This window comes from Oncorhynchus kisutch, linkage group LG4 (assembly GCF_002021735.2).
Source record: "Oncorhynchus kisutch isolate 150728-3 linkage group LG4, Okis_V2, whole genome shotgun sequence".
Lineage (NCBI taxonomy): Eukaryota > Metazoa > Chordata > Actinopteri > Salmoniformes > Salmonidae > Oncorhynchus > Oncorhynchus kisutch.
Window position 1 is genome coordinate 75,315,162 of NC_034177.2, and position 18,608 is coordinate 75,333,769.

An 18,608-nucleotide genomic window follows, 5' to 3' on the forward strand; every position below is an offset into this window, starting at 1 on the left:
CATGACTGATATTTTGCATCAATTGAAGATTTATGAAAGTAAAAATGTTAAACTCACTCGCTGCAGGGTCGGTCAGATAGCTGTAGCGCTTACGCAAAGCTAAGGAGGCAAAGGTATGACGTCGGTCTGGTTTTTCAGTCTGCAACAACAAAAACAACAAAAGATGTTTTAACATAAAATATAGATTGGATTTAAAGGCCAAAAAGTTATCTTCCCCTTTTTCACACTACTGCCAGAATTTCTCCCATTTTGTGGTTTTGAAATAAAATCAAGATGATGCATTTAGATTTTCTGAAGTCCATGTTGTTGAGATAGTAGGCACTGCAGGTCACGTCACCTTCGGCTGATGACTAAAATATCCATGCTTTCCTCTGATTGGATAGATTAAGTGCGACATTGGTGGTGCGATTTAAAGTGTATTTATCTCTCTAATTTTGAAGAAACACATGCAATATGTGATTATTAGATTTGGAGAACTCTGGTGAGATGTCCACAAGCTGACACTGAGAATGCACCTGATCTCTAAAATAAATGATTTAAAGAGGACTCACTCCGTTAGTCATGGATGAATGTTCTTTTGAGATCATGAGACGTAATGTAAATGAAGGAAAACACTCTGAGCTATGGCTATAAAACATGAAACATTCATGTCCTCTTTTGCTGACTAGGTCATGTTGAGCTTTCCTCATGCAACGAATAACTCATTGGTCTTGTATAGGTGTGAACAAAGAATTGGCAGAAGATGGCTGAAACCACAACTAAGCTGGAGTACTATGCACTACGGCGCGGTTTATCCTCTATCTGCCATTCCGAAAGCACATATACTGTATGTCACGCTCTCTGAAAATAGTGTGGAGGGATGGTGTTTCCTACTAGCCTTACCTACTGAACTCATATGGAACGAAAGATGTGGAAAATAAGCCAGGGTGTGGTACACAAATTGCTCCACTTGGCTTGGGATGAGGACAATAATAATGAAACCTGTTGAATTGAACTGTCATTCATGCATTACACAAAGTCACTTGACTTCTAAGCAATGATATAGATCCATTAGGCTGCAGAAGCCTATATATATCATCAGTCAAATAACAATAATCACCACACATTCATATACACTATTGATGCTAGCGTTCACAATAATAAAGCAACGGAAAAACCTCAAAGCAGTCCATGCGATGAACAACCATGTGTTTACCTCATCATCAGGATCAGACTCCATCATGTCCTGTTTGTTCCCAAGATGCATTGCAGAGAAGGGGAAAGATGACACAATGACAGCGGGTGGTTTATAATGGGTGTGGTTGGAAATAAACATCAGGAAATGAAAATGTAGCAGCTGAGGGCAGCAAACCATATGGGCTTGGACAAAACCATAGAATGAAATAGTCCACAGCCCACCAAAGATCCAGAAAAGCAGCAAAAAGCACAGCAATGTAATTCAGAGATTTTGAACACCACATAGAGAAATGCCTCCATAATGTAGGTCTATTACTCTCCCACAATTTGAGCCAGGCAAATGAGGAATATCCTGTGTATGACTGAATGTGTGTTTTGTGGGGGAATATAATTGGCATTGGCAATAAAAGACACAAGCAGCAGGCATTCTAACCAAACGGAGGTCAACCTCTCCACTCTGGTATCGCTGCTGTTACTGTACTCGGTCATTCAATTCATTTACATGAGGATGACATGATATGGCCCAGAGAAGATATCATTCAAATATCCACCTACCTTCTTATGAGTTGGCAGTGTGATATTCAAATTGCATATGGCAGTCTGTGGAAGACCTTTAGTGGTTTTCGGCTCTTTCAAAAATGAGAGTCGGCCACATGGTTCTTGGCCCATGTCTCTGACCTAAGGATCAACAACAACATGTCCAATAAAAACATTCATTGATTTCTATACAATATATACAATAGAGTAGATCAGGGCTATTCAATTCTGGTCCTGGAGGGCCAAAACACTTCTGTTTGTTGTTTCTACCTGGTAGTTAATTGCACTCGTGTTGAATCCCAGGTCTGAATCAGTCCCTGATTAGAAGGAGAGGATTAAAACCTTACGTGTTTCGGCCCTCCAGGACTGACATTGAACAGCCCTAGAGTAGTCTGACATTCTTTTTTTGGTGCTTAAAAAAGTAATACGTGCTAAAAATGGAAATGAGCATTAGAGCTTACAACATGTCAGTAGGTTTGAAGGACGATCAAACTCTGGCACACCTCTATAATAGAAAAGTGTGACCCTATTACATATAAGAAGAGGAGGAAAATGTGACGCTACCTTCACATTGAAAGGAAGCCGGTTCTCTTTGAAAGAGAAGAAGTTGAAGATCAGCTGCTGCCCACTCTTGGTAAGAGGAGATAAGTTGCCATAGCAATCCACATGGATAGGCTTGCCCTCCAAGACCTGTAAAATCATTATCAACAAGAGCATGTCAATTCAGAAAAACTATGTATCTGTGACCTGTGTCAACATATTTTGCTCATGTGTGCAGACGAGTGTGTTGGTGCAAGTGAGACCCACCTCAATGTCTTTGCTCCTGGCTACCTCTTCAAAGTTCTCCTGTTGTTCCAGAGTCTTGTCCACCTTGTCGTCCGTCATGCAGAAGCAGCGGAGGCGTGACTCCACAGGATCGTTCATCTTGGCAAACACCACAAACTTGGCCAGATACGGCACACAGATCAGCTCCCGGTATAGCTGAGAGGCCAGACCGACCGTCTCAGGAATCTGGTGGCAGTCTGCAAGCCAGAACCTGGAGGTAAGGAAGAAACAGAGGGCAAAGCTTAATTTGTTGAAGCCAACCAGTGTCTTTTTGGCAAGAGCTTGGCTGATAAGGCCATAATAATTATAATGCATAAAAAAGCTTCACAAAACTTTGTTGATAACTACTGACCTAAATCCAGACTTGCCAATGAGCGGATGGCTACACTTTCGATAGAGAGGCCGTATTATAGCTTACTCTTGGAGTAAGAAGAATTGGTGCTTACTACATCAAATGGCACGTAATGTTTAGATGGGTGATAGTATATTGCTCTGAGCTGAAATGTTCACCTCCATTCTATGCTCTAAAATATCTTCACCAGCTCGCACAAAAATAGTCACTACATATTTCAAATCTCCATGTTTATCAAATCAGAGGACATTCTGCAGCCTAGCAACCCTCTCAATGAAGGTCTAAGGTGTAAATCATATCAATTTGGTCTGACATTGAAAAGTGCTGAGGCACATGACTAAAATAATCTACTGACTAAAGCCAAGCAGTGCTCTCTGATAATATCAGGTTCTACACTGGCCACATGCTTCCCACCCTGTTAGAATAAACAGGACCTTATTTACAGTAACCCAGAATTCACTGTGGCCACTTGGTTAAGACTTGTTAGCGGCGTGTTAACTGGTTGGGAGCATGTGAGAAAGCATGGCCTTACCTGGCCGACACGTTTGTGGTGAAGGAAACACAGTCTGTGACGAAGGACAGCGGAGTAGTTCCTGTTATGTCCTCCCACTGGGCAGGAGATGTTCCACCTGGATGGAAAACCACGGGAAAAGACAAATCCCCATCCCTGGTTAACCTTTCATCCACCTACTGCAAACCCTGTCCTCCCATCCTGTCTCCAAGTAGGAGTGAACCTTATTATCATTGAAGGTCTGAACCAATTTGAATAGAGGTATGTTCTCAGCCACAGAGGTTGTTCAAAACATGGACTTGCCTGTGATGCTGCAGAGGAGGCGCAGGCAGGGGGTGGAGTCTCCCCTGGGTCCACTGGGGTGGCCCTCTGCCGATCGGGGCGGTACAGGGATCGTCATGGTAATGGGCTTGTGGAACTTCCTCCTCCTGGGCTCCACAGTAACGATAGGGCTGAATGTGGCCCTGTTGCCGAGGAGATTCCTCACCATGTCATCTGGGACGGGCTGAGCCTGAAGGGAAGGGGGAAACGAGGGATGAAAGAAGTGAATCAATGTTCTCTCATTTGTTTAAATTAGCATAATACCTGTAGTACTGAGAAAAGCCATTATCGTTTACAAGAATGTCATGTCAAGAAATTGCAATAGAATGAAAGTAGTCAATTCATCATGAATCAAAACGATGCTCTTAGCCAAAACATTGCGAAATTAGGTCAAAGCTTAAAGCATAACACAAAACAGACACTAAAGGAGTTCCTAAACAGTACAGCTAACTGATTGACTTGGTGTTCAGACCTGCAGGCCAACGCGTATCTTTTTGGTGAGCGCCCCCTGTGGGAAGGAGGCCTGGACCATGGGCACGGTCAGGCTGGTCAGAGTCCCGCCCTCTGGACCCATGTGGTTACTCTCCTGCTTGATCCTGGACACCACCGCAAAGTACTGGGGGAAGTCCCTGGTGATGATTCGACAGATACGCTTCTTCTCCAGCTCAGCATTGCTGTCCAGTTCTGTTGGAAAACACATTAACAAACATAGATGGATGAAGGAATATATCCAATAAGTTATGTATGTGTGAATGACGAAGGAATGATTGGATGTGTCAGAGAGGGTCTTCAATTACATTAGCAATGTTGACCTGTGTGTAACATACCTTCGTCCATCCCGTTAAGAATGTCTGTGATGTCACTTGGATGGCAGTCGTACTGGTGTTCCTTCCATGTGTCACCGTTGTCGCTCCTCAGCACGATCAGTTCCCTCTCCTTTCCCCTCATGGAGCCGAAATGAGGAATCTCCACGATCACAGGTCTAGAAGGGAGCAGAACACCCAGAGCTAGTTCAGAGCCCCCATAGAGCCAAAATGGTGGATCTATACATTCAAAGAGCAAAAATGAAATAGAGTTCCGTGGCTTCGGGAAAGGAAAAACCTACCCCAGAAACTGGGCTCCTGCGGGGCCGACCTCCACCAGGCGGCTGACCAGGCCCTCTCCCTCCACCATGGGTGGGGGGTAGGCCAGTTTGTGCCTCTTGGCCAGGCGGCAGGTGATGCGGGTGGGAGCCGTGCACTTCCGGGGCGGGATGATGATACGCATGCCATTGCTTCGACTTCCTCTCATGGAACCCCCACGGGCATCCACCATAAAGCTGACCAGGAATCTGCCGGCGCAGAAATACAAATATTAGACCAGGAAGTGGGAAGCGGGAAAAGAGAGAGAGGCTATAACCAATGACACGTGAGACGGACGAATCCCATGCTGTGACCACCTTACACCCAAACACTCCGAAAAGAGAGCGAGTAGAAAGAAAATACAAGAGAGAGAGAGAGACAGAGATAGGATATGGTGCTTCGAATTCTCAAACTTGGCAGGTCTCACCTCTGACACTTAACAATGTCTTAGAACAACCTTTAAGACACTGAATCTGTAAAGAACTAAGAGGTGATGTAATAGAGGGTAAAGGGGAACTTCCTGCCAAGATCAATCCCTCTGAAGCAGTGATTAGTGACTGATATTAAACACTGTTACAAATGTTTCACCCCAAGTAGAAACTAAATTAATTCACAAATGAAAGAATGTGTTTAATACATGACGTGTTACATTGTAATAAATAAATGCAGTTTGGGCTTCCCATGAATTGTGGAAACTGGCACCGGTATTAGTAAGCTATTAGTAGAGGAAACAAGGGAATGCTAAAGTGAAATGCCTTGTATAGTGTGCCAGCTGTTTAGGTGCAATAAAGCCATAAAACCTTACCTAAGATAAAGGCCCTATAATAAAGATACTGTACATGGCTGATCTGGCGGAGTTGTTACAGGAATAGTCTCTAACCTAACACCATACACAATGTTATGTACAGTGCAGTGGAGTATTTGACTGTCTACATAGTACTGTATGTTTGCCTAAGCTCGGCATCGTCTGTGTTCACTCGGCAGGCCCGCTCATACATTTTCGAGGGGCTTTATCCACATATGCAATGTCAGAGGCACCTTAGTGAGAAAATCCCAAACACATCACTAGTACTACAGCTACACAGCGCAGATGAGAAACCAGACCGCACAGATGACACGAGCACGGAGAGCAAAGAGGAAATAGTGGAAACGGTGACATCACGGTGACATCACCAGACACATCACCTGGAGTCATACTGAGGGAGCGGGGAGGACAAGCTGCAAAATAAAAACCAAAACAGTGCAGGAGGCAAAAAACTCGATTTAGTAATACAGCACAATCAATTTAGTTTTTCAGGGTCATGTAAGGCAAAGGAGAGGATGAAAAGGGTGGGACTGAAATCAAAGAGAACTGGAAAAACGGAGGGCATTGGAAGGGGCAGAAATGAATAAACGCTTATGGCATAACAGATAACAGAAAAAGGACAGTATAACAAAAAGGACAAGACAGATTCCTGCACATACACTTCATCATATGTACTTCACATGAAATTCTAAGCAAACACTGCAGGGTTCATTTGAAAGACCAAAGTTCACTTTTACAACAGCGATTGGCCTAGCTTGTATTCAAATTAAACAACTAGAAAGGAAGACGTCATCTTTTCACTCAACCCCAGTTCATGAGCCCTGACAAAACCCTAAACATGGCATCTTCCATCGGTACTGAGCCCAGGGCATCTGACTGTCAAGTACATTTCCAATAAGACTAAATCATGTAGTCTACAGTGCAAGTCCATTACTATTCATCCCTGTGGCTCAGCAAATGAACATTTCACAACAGACTGCAGAAAGGAAAACCTCATAACAGTATTTCACTGCAGACAACTGCTAGCTGGGTCTTGGGCTGGTGAAATGGAGTATGAAGAGTAACATTCTCCTGTGTCTGGATTAGCTGTAGTCTGGCATGGCTAGAGCTCACTGTGGCTGGGTGTCAGACTGGCTGGCAGAGGCCTGGTTCTTACCCTGAGTGAATGGGGCTGGACACAGTGTTACTGTGATCTATTGTGTCTGGGGTCCAGCTGTAGCGCCTCAGACACTCTGCATCGTAGTCCCGGGTTACAGCCAGGTGCTGTGAAAAAGCACATGCAGGAGGATGGTCACTGGGTGAGTTGTGAAGGAGACTTAATGGTTTACGACCTAACCTGACGGTGACACTCACTGATCTACAGACAGACAGACAGAAGAAGTGATACCTTTTGTGACCGTCTACATTTCTAACACACAACAAGAGAATAAAACACCTTACCCTCACAGATAAGTGATCTAACAGGACTCATACATTCTCACAGAAACACGTTATTGTCATCTAAAACATTCAACATCACTTCAATGAAACATGCAAAATAGGATGATCCATTTAACCAGAACAAGTGGCAAAAGTCCAAATGAAACAATAATTTGTTTGTATAAAAATGATTCATGGGAATTTACAGTGACCAGAAGTCGCATGGGAAAATAAACAACTATTTACCTCACAGAGATGAGGACCAATGAATGGAATGAGAATTTCAGAGCTCAAACAAACAAACATGATTGAAACCAGAAAGATGGTCATAGAGCATGAGCAGAGCGAGGTAACCCTCTATTGATGTCATCATATACCTTATTGAGAGGGTCAATCAGATAGGACAGATCTTTACAGACACTCTGAAGCTTTAGAGGGAAGATGAGAAATCACAATTGGGACTTGAAGAGCCTTGAGATTTCTCTACCAGTCCCTACCCACTGGGCACACGTTGTCTATTCCACGTTGGTTCAACGTAATTTCATTGAAATTACATGGAAACAACTTCAATTCAACCAATGTGTGCCCAGTGGGCAGTCATTGGCTAACAACTCAAACATGGAGACGACGTTGCAGTAGCTTTCACCACAAGATTGTCTTTAGCAAAGAGTGGCCTTTTAAGGTTTCATAAAGACAACCTTATTTCTGATAAGTAGATCTGATTGTGCCACAAACATCACAAAACACCAAGAATGCAACATGTGATCATCATCATAATGAAACAGATAAACGACAGAGCGTTCTATGATGCCTCGAGCCGTGGAAAAGGCACAGGACACGTCGCTTTAATCCGTTTTTACGACCAAGTTTGAGGAAACAAATGTTTTACTATTTGAGAAAACAAGATTTTACACGCATTCCAATACAAGGCTCCTCTTTGACCCAACATCTTTGCTTACATTGCAAGAGAGGTGGTGGAAGTTGTGCATATTTCGCTTTCCATAGTCGCGAATCCTGGGAATTTGTTTGTCGAACTGACATCATGTCAGTGAAGTTGCAAATATTATTTACGGTACATCAGGTTAATGTTCCTGTTTTAGATCCTGCACAGTGATCACCAAAACAGGACAAATCAGGACACTGCAGTTTGGTTTTCCCAAGGCATCTGGAAACCTTCAGTGGCCACAGGGAAGTTTGAAACAGCTCTTACTGAAAATGTCCTACATGGACTCAGCACTACAAGTGCCCAACATAAACCAAATGAACAAAAAATACAAAAATAGGCACTGGAAATAAACTGTTACCACATATCCTGGGGGAGGCCAAATCCATCATTGACCCCATCTCAGAGTTCACATAAAAAAAATTATCGTTTCATGCAATACCCAGAAACAGAGCAAGAAGAAGAGAGGTGAAAGAGACACAGAGAAACCGAGAGAGAGACCACAGAAAAAGAGATACAAGAAAGGGGTAAAGGAATGTTAGGAGTACGTACCGTGTCCTTGGTCGGGGCGAGGATCTCCTCTATCATCATGCTGTCTCGCGCGTAGGAGCTGCGGTTGAGGGTGTTGGACCTATCCGAACTGAAGGAGCGGAGGCTGGGGTGTTTAAATGTTACCACGCAACACAGCGGGTGACAATGAACAGCAGGCCCAAACCAAAAGAAAAGCAAAACAAATCCATTACTACATGCAACCTCCAGGGAACTGAATCGGACTGTACAACGTACCGTATATAGTGCAGAGCAAGATTAGAGTCCCACAGCTGGGGATAGACGGATAGGTAGGAGTTATTCAGAGATGGAAATGAGAGTGAGGTCAGTCAGTTTTAACAGAGAGAGACAGCGAGAGAGAGAGGTAAAGGAGTTGTAGGTGTGTCTGTTTATCACGAACACAGACATAAGAGGTCAAATAGAGCCTGACTAGATGTTTCAGAGAGGACACTGGATGAAAAGTCATTTTTGATCTACCAACAAACAATAAGGTGGTAACTATACACTACATAGAGTTTGGAACTAACTCAATTCAATAACTAAAATATCCAGATTCGTTATGGTTATTAAATAAAGATTTAGTTGTAACGGTCCCTAAAAATAATCTCAAACTACTTTGAAGTATCCTATTTTGTATTCAGTTAAAGTAATGTAGCTCATTCAATTAAATATTTGTTTTAGGATGGGCAAAGTTCTGTGTTTTTAAATTCTCAAATTACTTGGATCGGCAGGTAGGGCGGCAGGCAATTCACACATCCGTAATAAAACACACCTGCACGTGTAAAATATGACAAATATAAGCACCCACCAAATGTGTACTATTTATCTGTGTTAGTTTGGGTGCTACAGAGATGATGGTCCTCTCTGTCTTACTGCACTCAGCTGTGCTGTGATGTGTTCCTGGTGTTGCAGACATACTGACTGAATGCAGTTGGTTGCTCCCCTTTGGCTTTTTCTCAAACTCTTCTTACTTGATTGTTTTAAAGGTCCAACGCAGCTGTTTTCTTTATCCAACTATCAAATCCTTTCTGGTTAACAATTAAGTTCCTTAATGTGATTGTTTTTAATTAAAATGGTCAAACAGTAACAAAAATAGCTTGTGAGCAAAGAGCAATTTCTCAATCAAGAATTTTGCTAGGAATGTCTGGGAGTGGTCTGAGTGGGAGAAATAAAATTCTGAGTCGTCTGGGTGTCAAAAAAATACATCTGAGCGAAAAACTAGCTGTTATTGACAGAGAAGTTTGGAACTTTCTTATTGGTCTATTAACTAATTTACTCCGTCAGACCAAAACAGGCAGAAATTTGGTCTTTCAAAAAGCTCAGTGGTCTTTCAAACAGCTCAGAGCATTATCATAATTTCCACAACTTCAGATAATTATTTATTCAACCTCAGTGTGGAAATATATATAACACACAGGAAAACATGTTTTTGATTGCACTGGGCCTTTAAACAATGTAGCCATGTTCTTTTAGAATAAATGTGTGTTTAACCTAGTCACGAGTGTGGGACTGCACTGTGTATGTGTGTGTGCCCATGCGTATGAACTGTGTGTGTGTGTGTGCGCGCGTGTGTGTGTGTGGAGAAAGGGAGAGCAAAAACGCAGAGCTCAGCGTGTTTGAGTGAGCATGCTATTCAGCACAGAGAGAAGCCCTTTATTCAGCACTGCAGCTGAAGTTTCTAAGCAACTCCACTCAGCCTGAATGGTCTGGCATCCCAAACCTGCTTTGCCTACTCTCTCTGTGTTGATGCCTGTGTTTGCTCTTCACAATTCTCCTCCCTCCCTCTTTAGTACCCCTTAATCTCTTTCCTCCTCTCCCCCAATCTTTCTCTTGCCAATTCAATTCCATTTTGTTTTATTTGTGCAGAGTTGCTTCACAGTAACATTTTCATGGGTGCACTTACCAGAAGTCTCCTCTCTTTTCCTTCACTCCCTCCCTCCTCCCTTACTCTCTCTTTCCGGCTTCATTCTGTACCATTTCATGCCTCTCAGTCGCTTTGATCAATCTGCCTCTGTCCCTCACCCCTTCCCTCGTTGCTATTCTAAACACTGCCATGCCTATTTCCCCCAATGCATTCTGCCTTCTCTCACCATCTCTATTTCACTCTTACTGTCTCTCCACATAGCCTACATTTTAAGATGAAGCAGTGTTATTTGATCTGGAAAGAAAGTTAACATTTGCTTATCTGTGTCAGTTTAAAGAGTTGGTTGTGAAGATGATTGCTCTGTCATTCATCAGATAGATCCAAGGTAAAGTGTGTGTGTGTGTGTTTTGTGCTTGAGTGTGTGTGTGCGTGCACGTGTCTGACAATAAGCCATTGAGGCCTTGAGGTTTCCATCTCTGCATACCAGAATGGGTCATTTTAAGGATTATAATATCTCCAATCCCTTTGTAAGCAATACTGCAGTACTGTTTGATTGGTACTGACTGAACATGGACTGAAACATATTGATCCCTGGAAGTTACATAAAGTGACACCTTCAAAGAAATGACAAAGGGGAGGGTGTCACCTTGAACCACACCATACAAAAAGATGGGTTAATCAACTCTAACCAAAGCACCTGCCATTATTAAGACATAACACAAAACAGTCACATTCATTTTCTAATGTACTCTATTCATAACAAGTATTAAATATTACTTGGTTTATTTGCAAATGATGAGGGGTTTATATTGACTGATGAGAAAATAAGGCGATGAAAAATATTAGTGAGGTCGAAAAAGGTTTCCCAAATAAAGTCACCAAAAAACTCAGAGAAAGTATACCAGAAAGACTGACTATGGTTCATGGAGTCACAACGCACAGAGGATGAGTCAGGGGAGGGAAATATGTTTGGTGAAATGTGCTTTCTGCTCTTACCTGATCCTAGGGCTAGAGTGAGAAACAGAGAGTGCAAGAAAAAAAAGGAAAAGGAAAGTAGAAGAGTGGTGAAGAGCCAAGCATTTTGAAAACGTCCAAGCAGAGAGGTGTTTTTATTTTCATGTGACATTGATGCTCTGCTTTTGCATGGGGTATGCTCCAAGCCTGGGCTTATAGTCTTTCTTTCTTTCTGTGTCTGTGTCGGAAAGTGTGTCTGCATTCGTAAAGTATTCAGACACCTTGACTTTCTGCACAATTTGTTACGTTACAGCCTTATTCTAAAATGGATTAAATGTTTTTTCCCCCCCATCATCAATCAACACACAATACCCCATAATGACATCACAATACCCCATAATGACATCACAATACCCCATAATGACATCACAATACCCCATAAAGACATCACAATACCCCATAATGACATCACAATACCCCATAATGACATCACAATACCCCATAATGACAAAGCAAAAACAGCTTTTAGACATTTTTGCACATTTATAGAATGTAAAAAACAAAACTGAAATATCACATGTTCACAAATATTCAGACCCTTTGCTCAGTACTTTGTTGAAGCACCTTTGGCAGCTATTACAGCATCGCGTCTTCTTGGGTATGACGCTACAAGCTTGGCACACCTGTATTTGGAGAGTTTCTCCCATTCTTCTCTGCAGATCCTCTCAAGCTCTGTCAGGTTGGATGGGGAGCGTCACTGCACAGCTACTTTCAGGTCTCTCCAGAGATGTTCGATTGGGTTCAAGTCCAGGCTCTGGCTGTGCCACTCAAGGACATAAAGAGACTTGTCCCGAAGCCACTCCTGCATTGTCTTGGCTGTGTGCTTAGGGTTGTTGTCCTGTTGGAAGGTGAACCTTGGCCCCAGTCTGAGGTCCTGAGCACTCTGGGGCAGGATTTCATCAAGGATCTCTCTGTACTTTGCTCCATTCATCTTTCCCTCGATCCTGACTAGTCTCCCAGTCCCTGCCACTGAAAAACATCCCACAGCATGATGCTGCCACCACCATGCTTCACCGTAGGGATGGTTCCAGGTTTCCTTCAGACGTGACACTTGGCATTCAGGCCAAAGGGTTCAATCTTGGTTTCATCAGACCAGAAAATCTTGTTTCTCATTGTCTGAGAGTCCTATAGGTGCCATTTTGCAAACTCCAAGCGGGCTTTCATGTGCCTTAACTGAGGAGTGGCTTCTGTCTGGCCACTCTACAATAAAGACCTGATTGGTGGAGTGTTGCAGAGATTGTGGGGCGGCAGGGTAGCCTAGTGGTTAGAGCGCTGGAAGGTTGCAAGTTCAAACCCCGAGCCGACAAGGTACAAATCTGTCGTTCTGCCCCTGAACAGGCAGTTAACCCACTGTTCCTAGGCCGTCATTGAAAATAAGAATTTGTTCTTAACTGACTTGCCTGGTTAAATAAAGGTAAAATAAAAAAATAAAATTGTTGTCCTTCTGGAAGGTTCTCCCAACTCCACAGAGGATCTCTGGAGCTCTGTCAGAGTGACCATCGGGTTCTTGGCCCTTCTCCCCCGATTGTGCAGTTTGGCCGGGCGGCCAGCTCTAGGTGGTTCCAAACTTATTCCATTTAAGAATGATGGAGGCCACTGTGTTATTGGGGACCTTCAATGCTCCAGACATTTTTTGGGTACTCTTCCCCATATATGTGCCTCGACGCCCTACGGACAATTCCTTCAACCTCATGGCTTGGTTTTTGCTCTGACATGCACTGTCAACTGTGGGACCTTATATAGAAAGGTGTGTGCCTTTCCAAATCATGTCCAATGACTCCAATCAACTTTGAGAAACATCTCAAGGATGATCAATGGAAACAGGATGCACCTGACCTCAATTTTGAGTCTCATTGCAAAGGGGTTAAATACTTGTATTTAATCCATTTTAGAATAAGGCTGTTACGTAACAAAATGTAGAAAAGGGGAAGGGGTCTGAATACTTTACGAATGTATGTGAGTGTGTATAGACTAGTGTGTGGCCCAGTCCGAGAGCAAACCATGCAAGGCCGATGTCATGAACAGAAAGGTAAGGGGAAAAGAAAGCAGCTGCTCGGCACCATACATTAACCAATCAATACAAAAGCAGAACATTTCCAGCACTGCAAAGAATCATGTCAGCAATATCTTTTCACCACACATATTCAACCAGTTAACTTTGCGATTCAAATAACAGCATAATGGCACAGGTGTATCATAGCACAGTATACAGGATAGTACATGGTAACATAGTTTATAGATACAAAACGTTATCAGAGAAAGTCCTTGATTTAGACATCATCACTAACTTTTACTGACTAAGCAGCCGTCAATACATTTGTCACATGGCTTTGGGAATTGGTGACATGAACTTCCGAAAGCTTCTCTAGAGATGATAAAAGTGACACAGCCTTATTCAAACACCCGGACTTGATTCATCAAACCAGGAACAGCTGCAATGAGTTCACGCTTCATATTGAAATGATGTGTTAAACATCTCACACCATCCATTATAGCCTAAAAGCGGATCTAACTCCTCTATCTTGATTTGAAAAACAGTGGTTCTGTTTTAAGGCCGTTTTTCCCCATAGTGTGCTGCTGCCTGACACCGTCGTTGTTTTTAGTCAGTCGACCATCACCATGCATTTGCCAGCTGTCAGGGGCTCCACAATAGATGGCCAATGATGTGCTGTGGGTTATACAATACTGATCTAATGTGATTATGTATTTTCACCCAAGCTTGCCAGTTTTCTACTGGGTACTCAACTCTTAGCCTACAGCTGGTCATCCTCTCTTTGAATACTGTAGTGGGCAAAAACGTATACATATCTGACCAAAGGCCATATGTATACGTGTAGGTATCAGTGACATTGATCAATAGTCATTCTATGGCCCATAAAATACTCAAACATGCTGAACCAAGTGGTAATAACATCTCTATTACATCTTCATAACATATGTTTCTATGAAGGACACTTAACTCACCACAACTTCTTACAATTTCACTGCTCCCATACAGTATCATCAACATATCAGCACATCTTAAACCTGTGTATATGGGCTAAAAAAACGCACTGGCAATGCCAAACATGACATCGCGGTCAAGAGCATATAATGCCATAAGAGTGTCACATACCTCGCTGAGCGGACTCCAATGCTGAACCCCATGTAGCCCTCCTGCGGGAGAGAGTCGTCCCCCAGCTCCTTGAGGTCCTGGGGCCGCAGATATTTGTCAGTGTCGCCGGTCATTGCATCCTCACCTGGTGGAAAAGTCCCCAATCATTACTGCAAAGGCAATCCGAGCAAGAAGAGTGTTGCAGTACTCCTAGAAAAATCTTACCACCACTTCATTATAACAGGCCTTGGATAATTCATCAGTGTCACTCTGATGACTAGTGGGCCAGAGTACTAGGCCCTATGCTCAGTTGGTAGGCTACTCATTGGGCTATAGTGAAGCTAAATAGCAGCATCAACACTCATAGGTCTAGGCTACTTGAAATGAATGACATGGTAAGAAATCCGTTACAATCTATTCATAGGCTAACGAAGTCCACTAGCTTGGAGATAGACAAAAGCTACTTGCAGCACAGCTCTTCTGTCCAGTAAAACCAAACGCAGTTTGTATTGACACTCAGGCCAAAAAGCGCTGGGTGCAGAACTCAAGCAGCAAGAGCACCTAGATTATCAAGGTGAAAAAAAACAGCAATCCTTGCCGCGACAATGTATCCCCTTTCCCCCTTCTGACCGAACCCAGCCTGCAACACATCAATCTTCGCCCGCAGCCCCTCCCCCGGCAGCCCCAGTACCTCAGATAATGCCGCACTTTTGCTCCGATGGGCTACAATGTCGTTACAGCGCTTTGCTACATTGCAACACTGGTTCCTTCAAACACGCTCGCTTTCACACACTGACTGTAGAACGTCAAAGGTGAGTAATGTTTTTCAAAGCCAATGCAGTACTGAAGGCTATACTGTACGTCATAGCAAGCAAGCGATTCTCTTCTCCCTCTCCCAGCTCTCTCTCACTCACACACGGCTCTCTCCCGCCTCAGCTACGCTGTAGCCTACAATAACTCGATTGCGTACGAAATGGCTTTATGCACCAGTTCCCTGTATCACCTCCATTCGACAGCACTTCTCCATGAAATATGGCCTTTATGACTTACATAGAAAAACAGCCATGTCCGTCACCACTCTTATTATATTCCCGTGTTTGTCTTTATTTTCCAATTATCTGCAGAACAGTTAACTCCCACCAATAAATCCAGAGAAAGACGAGAGGCGTAAAAAAAAATCTAATCCATTCATGTGGTTGCGGCTGAAAGAACTCGAAATCGAACTGTCCCGATTGTCTGTCCTTCCAGCCAGGGACTGTCCGAAAGCCTACTGTAACTGCTGCAACTGCACCTCTGCCGCTGCCGTTCCGTCTCTTGCTGCAAACAAAGTTTAAACTATGCGGAGTTTTCCGGGTAGAGCACATCCCTGAGCGAAAAAGTAAAAGTAGAAGCCATTTAAATTCGCGATAAGATGTTTCTTTGCTTTTCGGCTCAGCTAAAGCTCATATCATTGGATTTGGAGAGAAAGTCCACCAGTCCGGATAGCATCTCCGTCAATTCAGGCTGAATTGCACCGAAAACACAGTGGCAGAGGGATAGAGAGGTCGCGTTTGAATAATGTTTGTGGTTTGTCTGTTGCGCAGTAATCTGAGTGTATTCCAGAATGTAAACAAATACTTATTTTAGGACACAGGATAAACAGTTTGGGGAGAATGAACAGAGAAAGAGTCTTTGAAGAACAACACTAGGTTTTTTCCTGAGGAGGGGGGTGGACAGTGGAAATATGGCTGCAATCCAAATGGGTGGACCAAAACTGCCCCCCAAAATGGATAATTGGTTCATCTTTTTGTCTCTCAAAGAAAGTAGCCTACATATACAGTGGAGCAAAAAAGTATTTAGTCAGCCACCAATTGTGCAAGTTCTCCCACTTAAAAAGATGAGAGAGGCCTGTAATTTTCATCATAGGTGCACTTCAACTATGACATACAAAATGAGAAAAAAAATCCTGAAAATCACATTGTAGGATTTTTAATTAATTAATTTGCAAATTATGGTGGAAAATAAGTATTTGGTCACCTACAAACAAGCAAGATTTCTGGCTCTCACAGACCTGTAACTTCTTCTTTAAGAGGCTCCTCTGTCCTTCACTTGTTACCTGTATTAATGGCACCTGTTTGAACTTGTTATCGGTATAAAAGACACCTGTCCACAACCTCAAACAGTCACACTCCAAACTCCACTATGGCCAAGACCAAAGAGCTGTCAAAGGACACCAGAAACAAAGTTGTAGACCTGCACCAGGCTGGGAAGACTGAATCTGCAATAGGTAAGCAGTTTGGTTTGAATAAATCAACTGTGTGAGCAATTATCAGGAAATGGAAGACCTACAAGACCACTGATAATCTCCCTCAATCTGGGGCTCCATGCAAGATCTCACCCCGTGGGGTCAAAATTATCACAAGAACGGTGAGCCAAAATCCCAGAACCACACGGGGGGACCTAGTGAATGACCTGCAGAGAGCTGGGACCAAAGTAACAAAGCCTACCATCAGTAACACACTACGCCACCAGGGACTCAAATCCTGCAGTTCCAGACGTGTCCAGGCCCATCTGAAGTTTGCTAGAGAGCATTTGGATGATCCAGAAGAAGATTGGGAGAATGTCATATGGTCAGATGAAACTAAAATATAACTTTTTGGTAAAAACTCAACTCGTCGTGTTTGGAGGACAAAGAATGCTGAGTTGCATCCAAAGAACACCATACCTACTGTGAAGCATGGGGGTGGAAACATCATGCTTTGGGGCTGTTTTTCTGCAAAGGGACCAGGACGACTGATCCGTGTAAAGGAAAGAATGAATGGGGCCATGTATCGTGAGATTTTGAGTGAAAACCTCCTTCCATCAGCAAGGGCATTGAAGTTGAAACGTGGCTGGGTCTTTCAGCATGACAATGATCCCAAACACACAACGCACACGCAACGAAGGAGTGGCTTCGTAAGAAGTATTTCAAGGTCCTGGAGTGGCCTAGCCAGTCTCCAGATCTCACCCCCATAGAAAATCTTTGGAGGGAGTTGAAAGTCCGTGTTGCCCAGCAACAGCCCCAAAACATCACTGCTCTGGAGGAGATCTACATGGAGGAATGGGCCAAAATACCAGCAACAGTGTGTGAAAACCTTGTGAAGACTTACAGAAAACGTTTGACCTCTGTCATTGCCAACAAAGGGTATATAACAATGTATTGAGATAAACTTTTGTTATTGACCAAATACTTATTTTCCACCATAATTTGCAAATAAATACATTTAAAATCCTACAATGTGAATTTCTGGGGTTTTTTTCTTCTCATTTTGTCTTTCATAGTTGAAGTGTACCTATGATGAAAATTACAGGCCTCTCTAATCTTTTTAAGTGGGAGAACGTGCACAATTGGTGGCTGACTAAATACTTTTTTGCCCCACTGTACCTCCCTAAACCATTACTCCTCTAAAATCATGACTAGTGATCTCTTTTAGACAGGGTGATCTAAGGAATGCGTAGTGGTATCAGCATGCCGCTGCACTCTGACTACAGCAGGACAGGAATGATCTGTCATGGCCAATTGGATTGCCCTCCATAAGCGAGATGGCATGCACTGTGACAGATTACTGGTGTAATGCATGGTCAAATGTAACGCCATTATTCAGTAAGACTGTCAATGACACATTCCCAGAGGATAGGTTTTCAGCATAGAGCTTACATTACATGTTTTATCATTTAGCAGATGCTCTTATCCAGAGCCATTTACAGTAGTGAGTGCATACAATTTTGTGCTCTTATGTACTGGTCCCCCATGGGAATCGAACCCACAACCCTGGCATTGCAAGCGCCATGTGTTACAAACTTTGCCACATGGGACCATATCTGTCTCTGTCAATCTTACACCTAAGGCCATATAGCAATGTAGTAAACTGTGAGGATAACCTCAACAGCTGAGATGAGGTAAACTATTTGTTACCAATTTGATTATAGCATGACAGTATTGTATGAGAGGCCATTACAATGTGGAAAGCATTGAACATGGAGAGCAGTAAACATTGCAGTGTGTGTTTATCAGCCCCGATGTAGACACCGTAAGCACTACCTCTGATCAGTCAGCAG

General features: G+C 43.1%; 1 protein-coding gene across 21 annotated transcripts in view; it reads right to left on the reverse strand.

The window, feature by feature from the left end:
• LOC109890001 (ankyrin-3-like) overlaps window positions 1-18,608 on the reverse strand; it is a 164,023-nt gene that overhangs the window by 24,691 nt on the left and 120,724 nt on the right. For 11 of the 21 annotated variants that reach the window (XM_031823661.1, XM_031823660.1, XM_031823641.1 and 8 more), the window contains 13 exons: window positions 14,553-14,676; window positions 8,563-8,665; window positions 6,805-6,911; window positions 4,828-5,052; window positions 4,550-4,704; window positions 4,195-4,406; window positions 3,705-3,912; window positions 3,423-3,519; window positions 2,521-2,749; window positions 2,278-2,403; window positions 1,732-1,854; window positions 1,196-1,225; window positions 58-139 (listed from right to left, as the gene is read on the reverse strand). In XM_031823661.1, coding sequence (XP_031679521.1) covers window positions 58-139; window positions 1,196-1,225; window positions 1,732-1,854; window positions 2,278-2,403; window positions 2,521-2,749; window positions 3,423-3,519; window positions 3,705-3,912; window positions 4,195-4,406; window positions 4,550-4,704; window positions 4,828-5,052; window positions 6,805-6,911; window positions 8,563-8,665; window positions 14,553-14,676 — 1,821 coding nt within the window. Of the gene's footprint in view, window positions 1-57; window positions 140-1,195; window positions 1,226-1,731; window positions 1,855-2,277; window positions 2,404-2,520; window positions 2,750-3,422; window positions 3,520-3,704; window positions 3,913-4,194; window positions 4,407-4,549; window positions 4,705-4,827; window positions 5,053-6,028; window positions 6,062-6,804; window positions 6,912-8,562; window positions 8,666-11,419; window positions 11,432-14,552; window positions 14,677-18,608 lie in introns of all 21 variants that reach the window. The other 10 variants (XM_031823643.1, XM_031823658.1, XM_031823645.1 and 7 more) reach the window with 4 other exon arrangements.